The sequence below is a fragment of the Helobdella robusta genome, assembly GCF_000326865.2.
Source record: "Helobdella robusta unplaced genomic scaffold HELROscaffold_37, whole genome shotgun sequence".
NCBI classification, from domain to species: Eukaryota; Metazoa; Annelida; class Clitellata; order Rhynchobdellida; family Glossiphoniidae; genus Helobdella; species Helobdella robusta.
In genome coordinates, this window is record NW_008704785.1 from 1,603,156 (window position 1) to 1,616,119 (window position 12,964).

A 12,964-nucleotide genomic window follows, 5' to 3' on the forward strand; every position below is an offset into this window, starting at 1 on the left:
AAAAGCGAGAAAAAACTCCTCCAGTTTCAGTTTTGTAGCATAATATAGATGCCAAACATGGCGCATAACTCGGCTGTCGTCAATATCATTGGCACTATCTGAATTATTATTATTGTTTTTGTTGTTATTATTGTTCGTGTTGTTCATCTCTGAGCAAATATCATAAGCCATTAACAATGCATTGGTGTCCCATGGTTGAGAAATTGAGACTTTTTCAACTCTTAAAAAAAGAATGTTGGAATATTAACAATTAAGAAAAGTAATTAGAATTATTGATTTATTATTATAAATAAATTAAATAGTAAATAAGCGCATGAATCAAATGATAAATCAAATTAATTACTCATTTAGTTTTAGGATTGATGATGTTTTATTCATTTTCATTGATGATGATGGTGAAACTTCTTTCCTTCCATCATAACCGCCATCATTATAATTATAATTAGTGTTAATTTTAAAAGAATTATTCCAAAAATTTGACAAATAATTTAAGTCGTCAACGTGATTGGAGGATATAAATAGATTGTGTAAAGTTTTTGGCATAGATATCACCATTGATTTCTTGACAGGAACCATTTTCTTATTTGTTCTTTCACTATCATCTACTGTAGTTGTTAATTTGATAATAAAAAAAATTAATTAATTACAAAACAAATAAAATATGCCTTTCATTGAGTAAATTAATAACAAAATAAGTGAATAAAATATTTAAAAAATTCTAAATAGTGAACAAACAACCTTTATAATTGTAATTAATGGCAGAATTATTAATGTCGGCATTGACATCATCTAGGATTTGTTGAGATGAAGCAACTAAGTGATCAATGTGATTCAAATTGTCCTGCTGAGTTAGTAGCACCTCAAATTCGTTGTCATCATCTCCCCAATCGTCCTCTGCTGTTGATTTTTTGTCAGCCTTGTTTAAGACATGGGGTTTATTATTTTGATTGTTACTTTCTCTAGCATCCCAAACAACTTTTCGCTTTTTTTCCGGTGGCATCTTGAAGCAGTTATTTGCATTTTGGCGTGATGATGACATCTGTTTAGCTTTAGTAAGGTTAGTTCAAAATCAATTAGAGTAGATTAGTGAAAATACTAAAAAAATGGCAGTATAGTTTCACCGGTAACGAGCTTCTTATAATGCCTATTGGAAAAAAAAATTGCATAAATATACAGACGGCATACATTTAGGTATATATCGTTTTTTTTAAAAAGTTTCATTCAAACTCAGTTATGTAAAATAGAAAAATCAATTTTTAGTTCTGAAATAACATAACAAACCGAGAGACTCGAATTCACTTTTAATCAATCAACTAATCCTTATATATGTGTGTGGTGTGTGCAACAACCTATGTATATACTGCTTCTTTTTAAACTTCGTGTTTAAAAGTTGATTTATAGCACAATTTTTCAGAAATTAATTTAAAAAATTAGAATTTAAAGACGAAAAACTAAAAAATGGATTACGAGTTTAAAGCTCGCCTGGCAAGTGAGCGAAGCAAAGTTGAGGATCAGTTTGAATTCGAAGGTCGGAAGGTTGGCCGAGGTACCTACGGACATGTGTACAAAGCCATTAGTAAAGATAGGTTTGTTTAAATTTTTAGAGTTTAGCTTAGTTTAGTAGTTTAATAATAAAAAATAATATAAATAATTAAAAAATAAATTATAAATTCATAAAATACCATGATTTTTTCACATTATTTAGTTTTAGTAATTTCAATTATTTTTGTAGTTTAAGTTTAACAAACTCTAACTATTTAATTAATTAATTAACAAAACCATATAAATTTTATAAATTATAAAAAGTATAAATAATTAAGTTAATTGACTTTAACTTAGTAACTACAAAATACAACTTTTGCCTTTATGGACTGTGATCTAAAAATAAGTCCCCAGACATCTATTGAACTTTTTATTTTTATTTACTACATTTAAAGAAACTTATAAACTATACTATACTACTTAATTACTTGACTAATTTAACAATTTCAGTTCAGAAACAAGGGAATATGCTCTGAAACAAATAGAAGGTTCCGGAATTTCCATGTCTGCCTGCAGGGAAATTGCTGTAGGAGTTATTTCAATATAATATCTTAGTATAATAATAAAAAGATGGAAATTAAAATAATAGGTCTATTCAATTTTTGAATTTATTAATTTTTTATCATTATTATAGTTATTTAATTTCACTTTTAAATTTCTGTCCCCAAAGCTCCTTAGAGAATTACACCATCCAAATGTCATAGCCCTGAAAAAAGTCTTCCTATCTCATTCAGACAGGAAAGTCTGTCTTCTATTCGATTATGCAGAGCATGATTTGTGGGTTGGTTATTGGTTGATGATGGTTCACTCTTTCACTCATTCATTTGTTCACCTTCATTCATTACTTTCTTCATTCATGTATTCATTCAACCTTTTACTCAATCTTTTATCCATTTTCACTCAACCATTCACTCACTCATTCATTAGTTCATCAATCCAACCAGCACATTATAAAGTTCCATCGTTCCGCAAAAGTGAACAAGAAGATTGTGAACGTTCCAAAGAATATGATCAAATCATTGCTCTACCAGATTCTGGGCGGCATTCATTACCTTCACTCACATTGGGTACTGCACAGAGATTTGGTTTGTTTGTTTTTTTTATTCATCCATCAATTCATTCATTCATCCATTCATTCATTCATTCATCCATTCATTCATTCATATTTTTTTAATGTTTTCTCTTATCAATTCTTTTACTCATTATATATTTAATATATCATCCATTCGTTTTTATGTTCATCCTATCAAGTCAACTAGCCAACCAACCAACCAATTAGCTAAACATTCATTATATCATGGCCTAGTTCATCCAATCACGATCTAGTATTCTGGTTTAATGGTGACCTAATTAAATCGTGACCCGAATACATTTTTCACCCCCAAACAACGCAGAAACCAGCCAACATACTTGTGATGGGTGAAGGTCCAGATAGAGGAAAAGTTAAAATAGGTCACTGACCTACTTACATAATAAGGAATTCGTACATTACATTACTATACATGTCTATACATCACGTTGCAGTCCCGTCAATTTTTAATGGCTAATTAATCAACGAAGAGTTTGACATTTATAAATACACGTATACATACATGCATACATGTATACACACATTCATACATATATACACACACACACACACACACACACACACACACACACACATAAAAACTCATAAACACGCTAACGTACAGCTGATTTGGGATTCGCTCGTCTGTTCAATTCACCGTTAAAGCCGCTGGCCGATCTCGATCCTGTTGTTGTAACATTCTGGTACAGAGCCCCTGAGCTTTTATTGGGGGCTAGACATTACACAAAAGCTATTGGTGGGTTTGCTGGTATTTCTTCAAATTAAAATAGGCTATGTAGTCTACGATTCTCGCCATTGTATCGAAATAAAATGCGTACAACTAGAGATAAAGATCAGTCTAAAAGCAGTTATGATACATTCTTATAATAATAATAATAATAATAATAATATAATTATGATATGATAATAATATATGATAATAATAATAATAACAATAACCGCGTCAACAACAAACAGATATATGGGCCATCGGCTGCATATTTGCCGAGCTGTTAACATCGGAGCCGATATTCCATTGCAGACAGGAAGACATCAAGACCAGCAACCCCTACCACCACGACCAGCTCGATCGGATCTTCAACGTTATGGGCTTTCCTCTTGGTGTGTGGTGGTGGTAGTAGTAGTCACTATTTTTATCATTAGTAGTAGCAGTAGTAGTAATAATAGCAGTAGTAGTAGTAGCGGTAGTAGTAGTAGTAGCAGTAGTAGTTGTTGTAGTATTAGTAGTATTTCATTCTTTTATTGTACGTTTCGTTGTCTGAACTTTTTTCATTTTATTTTGAATTTTTCGGGGCCAATGAAAGATTTTTTTTTATTATTGTTATTATTATTGTTGTTATTATTATTTCCCGAGATCGAGATTGGGAGGACATGAAGAAGATGCCAGAGCATCAAACCCTCATGAAAGATTTTAAAAGGAACAAGTCAGTGATGACGACGACGACGACGATGATGATATTAATGGATATAATGATGATGATGACAACAACAGTGATGATGATTTTACAGTAGTAATAATAATAATTATATTATATATAGTTACATGAGTTGCACACTGGCCAAATACATGGAAAAGCATAAGATAAGATCTGACAGCAGCGCTTTCTATCTGGTCTGTTATTAAAACATTATTATCATTTTATTTATTTATTTATCTATTTATTTATTTGTTTATTTATTTATTACAATTCTATTTTCAATATTTTTCAAAGACATCTACTATGAATGTTGTAATTCAGGGGTGGGCAAACTTTTTGCCGTGAGGGCCGCATCGAGAACTATTTTATCTTTGAAGAGCGAAGGGCCGCATATGTACTTAAATAGCAAATCTTTTCGACTCGGGGGGGATTTTTTTCAAGATTTGTGGCTTCTTTTTTTGGGCATAATGACCCATTTTTGGCGAACAAGGCATCGGGGACCGTTGTTTGTCCACCCCTGTTGTAATATTAACAACAATTATAAAAACGGTATAAATTACAGTAGTAATAATATTTATAATAACGATAGACATATCATCGTTAGTATTATTATTGTTAATTATGATTGTCATAATTAATAATAATAATAATAATTAGCTTCAAAAGATGTTGACTATGGATCCAACGAAGAGAATAAGTTCAGATGAGGCAATGAGAGACAACTACTTCAGAGAAGATCCTCTGCCGTCACAAGAGTAACTGCGACGATGATGATGGCGATGATGTTGTTGCCAATTTGAAATGATGGGATGATGATTGTGATGCCGTCTGGGGTGATGGTTATGATGATTTATTCATTCATTCGTTCGCTCATTCGTTTATTCACTCATTCATTCAGCGTTTTTGAAAACATGCCGATACCTTATCCGAAAAGAGAGTTTTTAACAGACGACGAAACAGAGGAAAAATCAGATAACACTGCTAGCAAGGTGAATTATTATTATTCTTGTTGTTTATTATTATTCTTGTTGTTTATTGCTATTATTATTGTTCATTGTTATTATTATTATTATAAATATTATAAATGAGTGTTAAGTATTTAACGCCTTTTCCATACTAACCTCGCTACGATGTTCTTCGGACCGTACATAGCACATGTAATCATCCTGAATAAAAAAAAGATTGAAGATTTAGTAAAAACTTTAATAGTTGTAGAGCTTGACGACCATTCTGCCAAATTCACTGTATCTAAATACATACAGGCCGGTACGATACAAAACCATCAGCAGCAGCAGCAACAACAACAGCAGCCAGATCACAGCCAGCCAAAAAGACCGAAGCCAAATCCTAACCCAAACGACTTTCAGGTAAATTAATTACGTATAATTATGTATATAATTATATTATTATTATTACGGACGGATATAAGGTTTAAAATTAATAATAAAATTATAATAAAATAAAAATAAATGAATAACGATAAAGATGAAACCCCGACAGAAACGGCCGATGCACGGAATGCCAGGACAGCACATCAACTACCCTCCACCACCACAACAACAGCAGCAGCAGCAAATGCAGCAGCAGCAACAATCGTCGTACAATCAGTCTAGATATTAGTCATGGAACATCTTTTTGACTGGCTGGCTGGCTGATTGGTTGGCTGGCTGATTGGTTGGCTGGCTGGCTGATTGGTCTATTAAGCCTTAATTGATTTATTGAGATATACTGGAATATTTAAGTTACTTACCAGCATAAGTATTAATTTACGAAATAAATCTAAAATGAAACTTCACATATGTACGTATGTGTGAATAATTAGTCTAAATCAGTGTGCTTGTGATTGGTTGGTTGACTGAATGATTGATGTGTACATGTGCATTATGATTGGCTGGCGATTAGTTGATTGATTGACGTACTACTTGTATACATGTACATTGGATGATTATTACATGACTGTTCAGTTGACTGATTGGTCGGTTGATGTATGTGCGATTAATTGAAGCGCTAGCTTTCATGTATAACTCACCATTGTGCATGATTTGGTTTTTAATCTATACGTACAAACTAAATTTTTTCGCGAATTTTATAAAAAAATTTCTTAAAAATGCTATTCATATTGCAATAATTACGCTGCTGGGCGCACACACACACATATATATATATATTTACAATATTCTATAAATTCTACTGAATGTTTGGCGTTAATAAGTTTGTAGTTCGTTTTTTCGATTTTTCTCACTAAAGTTTCACCAAAAAATTATGGTCTATTACCAACATATATATATATATATATATATATATATATAGAGAGAGAGAGAGAGAGTTTTTACACGTGATTTTTATTACAAAATTGTTGCAAAGTTCTCAGAAATGAATGAACATTATAGTCAGATGTGTTATTTTCTCGTTACGTTAATTACGTTAGAAGAGGCACACGCACGCACCCATCACCAAACAAACTCGCGAATTTGAATCTCAAAAACATGAAACAAAAGATGGTACATAATACAAGTAATTTTTTAATCAATGATTCGAGGGATTGTAGTTTTTAATCAATTAAATCATTTAATGAACAATCAACATATCAAATCAATGAATATTCAACTAATCAATCAAGAAGTCCAACCAAACATCATTAAATCAACAAACTCAATCAGCCAGAATTATCTTTCATAAATAGAAAAAATTTGTCAAACACACATACTTCTACTACATGCTAACTAAATGTACATAAAAACACGAACACATATATGCAAACATATACACAATTATAAACATACATATAACACATAACAATTTATATATATATATATATATATACACAAATGCATACATAAAATGTTAAAATAGTCAATATTTTATCAATAAAAAGCCAAAAATTCACTTTAATACGTTTTTCTTCCTCTAGCCGACCAAACAAAAGCAAAAAGTACAACTTAGAAGAAAAATCAAACTCGAGAGCAGAAAGATTAATTGAAAATAATAACGATAGAAACATTAAAAAGCAACGGTAACAATAATGATAGCTTAAAATAAAGACGTCACATTCAATGTCTGGATCTGTCAATTCATCCCCTCAGCTACCGGCATAGAATCCGTTCACAACGGTAGTTTTAGTAGTGGTAGTACTACTACTTTCACCACTACTACTACTACTACTATTATTACTATTATTACAAGTTAGATTAACCTGTCCAGAAGTTTTAGTGGTAAGACCAGAAAAGGTATTAGCAGCGGCAGCAGCAGTAGTAGTATTAGAAATGCTGTTACAACTACTGTCATTATGATCGACGAGACCCAAAGAAGAGCTGGACCAGCAGTTTCTTAAATTTAAGCTCATCATTTCCTCACAATAGTCCTCGCTTTCGTCATTATCCTCCAAGACATAGGGGGATAGACGGCAGCCCTGTGCAAGGTAAATGTTCAGCTTGTTGCACGAGGCTAAGATGAAGCCCAAATAGGGCGTAGAGGGTTTCAAGGGTCGCGTTAGGTACTCTGGGTGATACTGCACCGCAACGTAGTATGGCTGATCTGAAAGATATTTCCAGTTTATTGTATTATTTGACTGGTCATTTGAGGCTATGGTTTTTGTTAAGGTTATTAGTGTTTATAATTTTTAATCGTAAATACATAATCAATCGATTAATCAATCAATCACTCAACCAATTAATTAACCTATCAATCAACCAATCACTCACTCATCCAATAAATTAACCAATCAACCTTGTAACTCCATGATCTCCATTCTCTTGCCCTCCTCATCCTTCCCCACAAAGTGTAGTCCAGATTTTTCCAACAGTTCAACATACTCTGGATTCACCTGTTTTGGTACAAAAAAAACTTTCGAAAAATTAAATATATATTAAATATACTATAATTAAATGTTTGAATGAAAAAGTGAAAGAACGAATTTAGTAAATGAATGAATGAAAAAATGGGTAAATGGATGAGTGGGTGAGTGAATGAAAAAATGATGGATGGATGGATCTATGAAGTAAGTAGCGGACCTCATATCTATGCCTATGTCTTTCATCGATGTATTCAACATCACCATACAATTTTTCTAAATGGAAATAAATATTAATTGAATGCATGAATATATTAAAAAAATAAACAATTAACTGAATTAATAGTTTATTGAACAAAAGGGTTAATTGAATAAACAAGAAAATAAGAAATTAATAATTAGATAGTTAAATAATCCAACCTATTACAGAAATATATATAGTGCAGGTATATTATTTTCAAAATCATCCACACACACACACACACGCACACTAACTCAATAGAGACTTGTCATCTTTAAATACAGTTCGTCTCTTGCCCAATCTCATCGTGCCGCCCAACTGACCGGGGTGATGTTCAGGCATCTCGATCACCTAGATCAACCAATCAAAAAATAGTCAGCCAGCCAGTCAGACATCAAACCAGCTAATCAAAAACCAACCAATCAGTCAGCCACAACCAACCAATCAAAAACTTACAACAGGGTGAGGAGTCATAGGGTCAACCTCGGTGGAATTTGCTCCCTTGAGGTTCAGGACATTACGAGAGTATTCAATCACAGCGCACTGCATACCGAGACATATGCCTGCATTGTTCAATACAAACTTAAATGAAATACCAACAATAAGATATATTAGTGGGTGAAATAGATAAACAGAGAACAGAGAGAGAAAGAGAGACCAACCAACATAAAGACAGCTTCTTAAAAGAGAGAGAGAAAGAAAGAAGAGAGAGACAAACAGCCAACCCACCCAGGAATGGTTTCTTAGTTTCCCTAGCCCAACCAGCTGCCAAAATCTTCCCTTCCATGCCCCTGACACCAAAACCTCCAGGAATGAGGACCCCATGCGCACTACAAAGTATCTGCCAGGCTTCATGGTACCTCACTGGGTCCTCGCGCTTCGTCTCGTTTTCCAAATCAGCTGCTTCCAAATACTGTGTATGTGTAAATATGTGTACACATACATATGCGTGTGTGTATGCGTAAATATGTGTACACATACATATGCGTGTGTGTATGCGTAAATATGTGTATACATACATGTCTCTGTGTGTAATGAGCGACGAAAATAATGAAACACTGGGTAACCTTGAGGATAAGTTTATGATTGCAGGCCATGGCAGCATGGTTGAGGGCCTTCACTACACTGGCATATGCATCCTCCAGCTTTGTGTACTTGCCCACCAAACAAATGACAACTTCTCTAGTCAGGTGGTCAGCCCTGCGTGGTGGGTCGGTGATGGTGGTGGACAGGTGGAAGAAATGAGGACGATGATGACTATGATTGAGAAACTGATAACGATTAAACAAATAACTGACCGTCCAACAAATCAATCAATCAACCAACAAACCAAAACACCAACCAACCAGCAAACCACCTAAACCAACCAACAAACAAAACCATCAGCCACTCAAATCACCCAACCCATCATTCCATCACCAAGATAAGCAAATAAAATTTACTTTTCGGCCAACTCCTTCCACTTGTACAAAAATCTTTTGGGCCTTGGGTTCAAATACTCTAACTTTAATCTCTCCATGAAATACTGACTTATTTTTTGTTCTTCCAATAGCAGTGGTACTCTGTATATTGATGATACATCCGGTACTGATACAACCTGTGTGTATGTATGTATGTATGTATGTTTGTATGTATGTATGTATGTCTATGCATACAGAAGACCAAAACAGTAGTTTAAAAATGTATGTATGTACGTGTGTATTTATGTATGTGTATGTGTGTGTGTCTCACTTGATTAGCAGAGACATGGCAGAAATCAGATATTTTGGCAACTGCTTGTGGAGTCAACTTTGACAGACTTCTACAAAATATCTGGAAGAAATCAATCAATCAATCAATCAATCAATCAATCAATCAATCAATCAATCAATCAATCAATCAATCAATCAATCAATCAATCAGACAACCAATCAGACAACCAATCAGCCAATCACTAACTAACCAGATCAGGAGACAGCCCCAGACCTCTCAACTCTCTCACCGTTTTCTGCGTTGGTTTGGTCTTCTGCTCTCCAGAATCTTTAGGCTGTAGCAATGACACAGATAGCTACAACGATAACATTGTCATCAACAGCACCACCACTAACATCAACATCACATCAATACACCATTAACTTCAACAATATATCATCAACCAACCAACCAGCCAACCAACGACAACCGCAAAAACAAACCTGTGGAACCAAACTGACGAGGACACAGCAGAAGTTGTCGTGCTGAACCCTAAACTGGAACTGCCTGAAGGCCTCCATAAAAGACATACTCTCGATATCTCCAATCGTTCCGCCGAGCTGCAAAAATTTAAATATAACTTCTCATAACTGTAAGTTATTTATTTTGAATTTTTTTTTATTAATTTAGGATCTTTTTTTACCCATTTGCAGTTATTTTCATCTTAATTTATGCCAAACTTTAAATTTATTTTTGGATTTAAATTCTCTTTCAGTCTATATATTCATACATGAACATACTTTCAACCGAATTTCAAACTAATCCTAGGACATATTTTTACCAATCCATCAAATCATCTATCCAGTCCTAGCCTAACTTAACAACCAAAGTTAGAGTTAAACTAATTTAAACCTAAATTTACATTTAATCATTTCCTAATATTTCCCCAATCATTTCCAAATCTTTCCCTAATTAATCTCAATCCCACCTCAATGATGCAGACGTCTGGCTCCTGGTCGGAATTATCGACCGGTATCTTTGAAACTCTAATGACCCATTCCTGAATGGCATCTGTTATATGTGGCACCACTGATGAAAAAAAATATTATTTCATCATTAATTATAATATAATTATTATTTTATTATTAATTAAAATAAATTAATTAATATTACTAATAAAATATTAATTGATTAATGCAGAATATCATGTTATTATTATACAAAAACACTAAATATATACAGAGACAGCTTGCACAGCTAAAAAGACAAACATACAGACAAATGTATATACATATACATACAAAACACACCTTTAGGCAAACCAAAAAATACAAACCTACAAAACATTCATTCAGAACACACTTAAACATCTAAGAACACCAATATATACATGCCAGATTTAAACTTAAGCGTACACACATACATACATACATACAAACACAACAAATAGGCATATACATTAAACACACAAACACACCTACAAAAAATACACCTATAAACACAACAACAAATAGGCATATACATTAAGCACACAAACACACACACACACACAAAATTCACGTACAAGCACAACAACAAATATAATAGGCATATACATTCAACACACACGCACACACACAGACACACAAATATACACACAAACAAAAACTTATACACCAAAGTACCTTGAACAGTCTTTCCAAGATAGTCACCTCTCCTCTCTTTACTGATGACATCCTGAAATATCTTGCCAGTGGTGATGTTGTTATCTTTGTGGAGAGTTATATCTAGGAATCTTTCGTAGTTGCCAAGGTCCAAATCCACCTCCCCGCCATCGTCGAGTACAAAGACTTCTCCTAAATTGAAATTTTAAATTAAACATTCATTAAAATGGATTTGTAAATATTTTTAGTTTTTAGATGTTATCAGAAACGTGTAGTCCAAATGTTGCAGCTAATTATTTATGTTTACCTTAGTGAAAATATCCAGCACCACACATATTGTTGGTACTTACCTTAAACGTTTACATAAATGTAACTATGAAACTTTTTATATCATTAAACGTAATACGAGGTAGTTTAAGTTTAAATATAGTAATAATGTTATAAAAGAATATGAAAAAATAACGAGAAAAAAGTCGAACCATGTTCATATGGAGAGAAGGTTCCAGCATCGATATTAATGTAGGGATCAATTTTAATTGACGTGACCTTTAACCCATGGGCCTTCAACACAGTGCCAATACTACTGGCCACAATTCCTTTTCCTATCCCACTTATTACCCCACCAGCTACTAGAATATACTTCATCTTTTCTTTTACACTTTTATGTTTTTTTATGACTTTTTGGTCTCTTTTTTCACCCTTTTTGTGGTAATAATATTAAATTAAATTATATAATAATGATAAATCAATTTTTGATAATGCTATTTAAATATTTGAAGCGGTTAAAATTTAAGCTTGAAATGTGAACCAGCCAACCTATCCTTATCTGTCTACTGATGATTCATATAATAGGTAGGATCATACTGATTATATTACAATTATAGAGGCTAGTATATTTATAATATAAAACAAACCAATTTTGACATGAAACAATAAACGAGAATATCAAGATGACAAGTTATTTTGGTTTTTTATTTATTTAAAACGTCAAAAAGAAAAATACATTTGATAGATTTAAGCTCAAATAAATTATATTTATGAATATAAAGTTACAACACAAACACGTGTTAGCAGTTTCATTGTTTCATTTTCAGTTTCTAGGAAATTTAAATGAAAAAAAAGAGAAAACAATCGTTCACGCAAATTTTAAATGAAAAAAATTAACTATATCAATAATTAAATAATCAAAATATTTAAATTTAAAAAAAGCAGAACCACAAACCTGAAATTTGATGAGAAAACTCGATCGAAATTGACAGGCAACCAACGTCTATTTGAGCGGGTTGAACATTTTCAACATCGTAATCGCGAACGAATGACCGCAGGCAGAATTAAAAAATATTTCGCCCACAAAAATTTTCGGTCCTAGATAAATTACAATCACATATATTTAGAATATATACATGATTACAATCATCGAAACCGAATTCGATATTAATTTTTATTTATAGTTTGTTGTATATTTTATAATAAAAACATGAGGACTTTTAGATTGAACCCGCTACTAATGTTATGTCGTTCTAAATTATGGCCATGTCCTGGTTCTGACATATGTTACATTAAATTAAA

General features: G+C 32.7%; 2 protein-coding genes across 2 annotated transcripts; one reads left to right on the top strand and one right to left on the bottom strand.

Moving 5' to 3' along the window:
• Positions 1 to 1,458: 1,458 nt before the first annotated feature.
• Positions 1,459 to 5,138, top strand: HELRODRAFT_83659 (hypothetical protein; the record flags this gene model as incomplete). The annotated part of the gene is made up of 11 exons (XM_009023625.1): positions 1,459 to 1,586; positions 1,993 to 2,068; positions 2,213 to 2,323; positions 2,487 to 2,627; positions 2,937 to 2,994; positions 3,237 to 3,368; positions 3,590 to 3,733; positions 3,987 to 4,056; positions 4,172 to 4,244; positions 4,708 to 4,805; positions 4,949 to 5,138. The coding sequence occupies 11 exons, from the start codon at positions 1,459 to 1,461 to the stop codon at positions 5,136 to 5,138; spliced, it is 1,221 nt and encodes a 406-aa protein (XP_009021873.1).
• Positions 5,139 to 5,640: 502 nt separating this feature from the next.
• HELRODRAFT_113471 (hypothetical protein) lies at positions 5,641 to 12,676 on the bottom strand. Its single transcript, XM_009023626.1, has 18 exons — positions 12,618 to 12,676; positions 11,875 to 12,094; positions 11,417 to 11,587; positions 10,741 to 10,841; positions 10,256 to 10,372; positions 10,024 to 10,107; positions 9,813 to 9,893; positions 9,524 to 9,678; positions 9,149 to 9,281; positions 8,811 to 8,994; positions 8,538 to 8,644; positions 8,336 to 8,432; positions 8,061 to 8,116; positions 7,777 to 7,873; positions 6,852 to 7,584; positions 6,495 to 6,773; positions 6,333 to 6,473; positions 5,641 to 6,202 (listed from the first exon to the last, which is right to left on the bottom strand). The coding sequence occupies exons 2-15, from the start codon at positions 12,038 to 12,040 to the stop codon at positions 7,130 to 7,132; spliced, it is 2,004 nt and encodes a 667-aa protein (XP_009021874.1). The 5' UTR covers positions 12,041 to 12,094; positions 12,618 to 12,676; the 3' UTR covers positions 5,641 to 6,202; positions 6,333 to 6,473; positions 6,495 to 6,773; positions 6,852 to 7,129.
• Between the last annotated feature and the right edge of the window lie 288 nt (positions 12,677 to 12,964).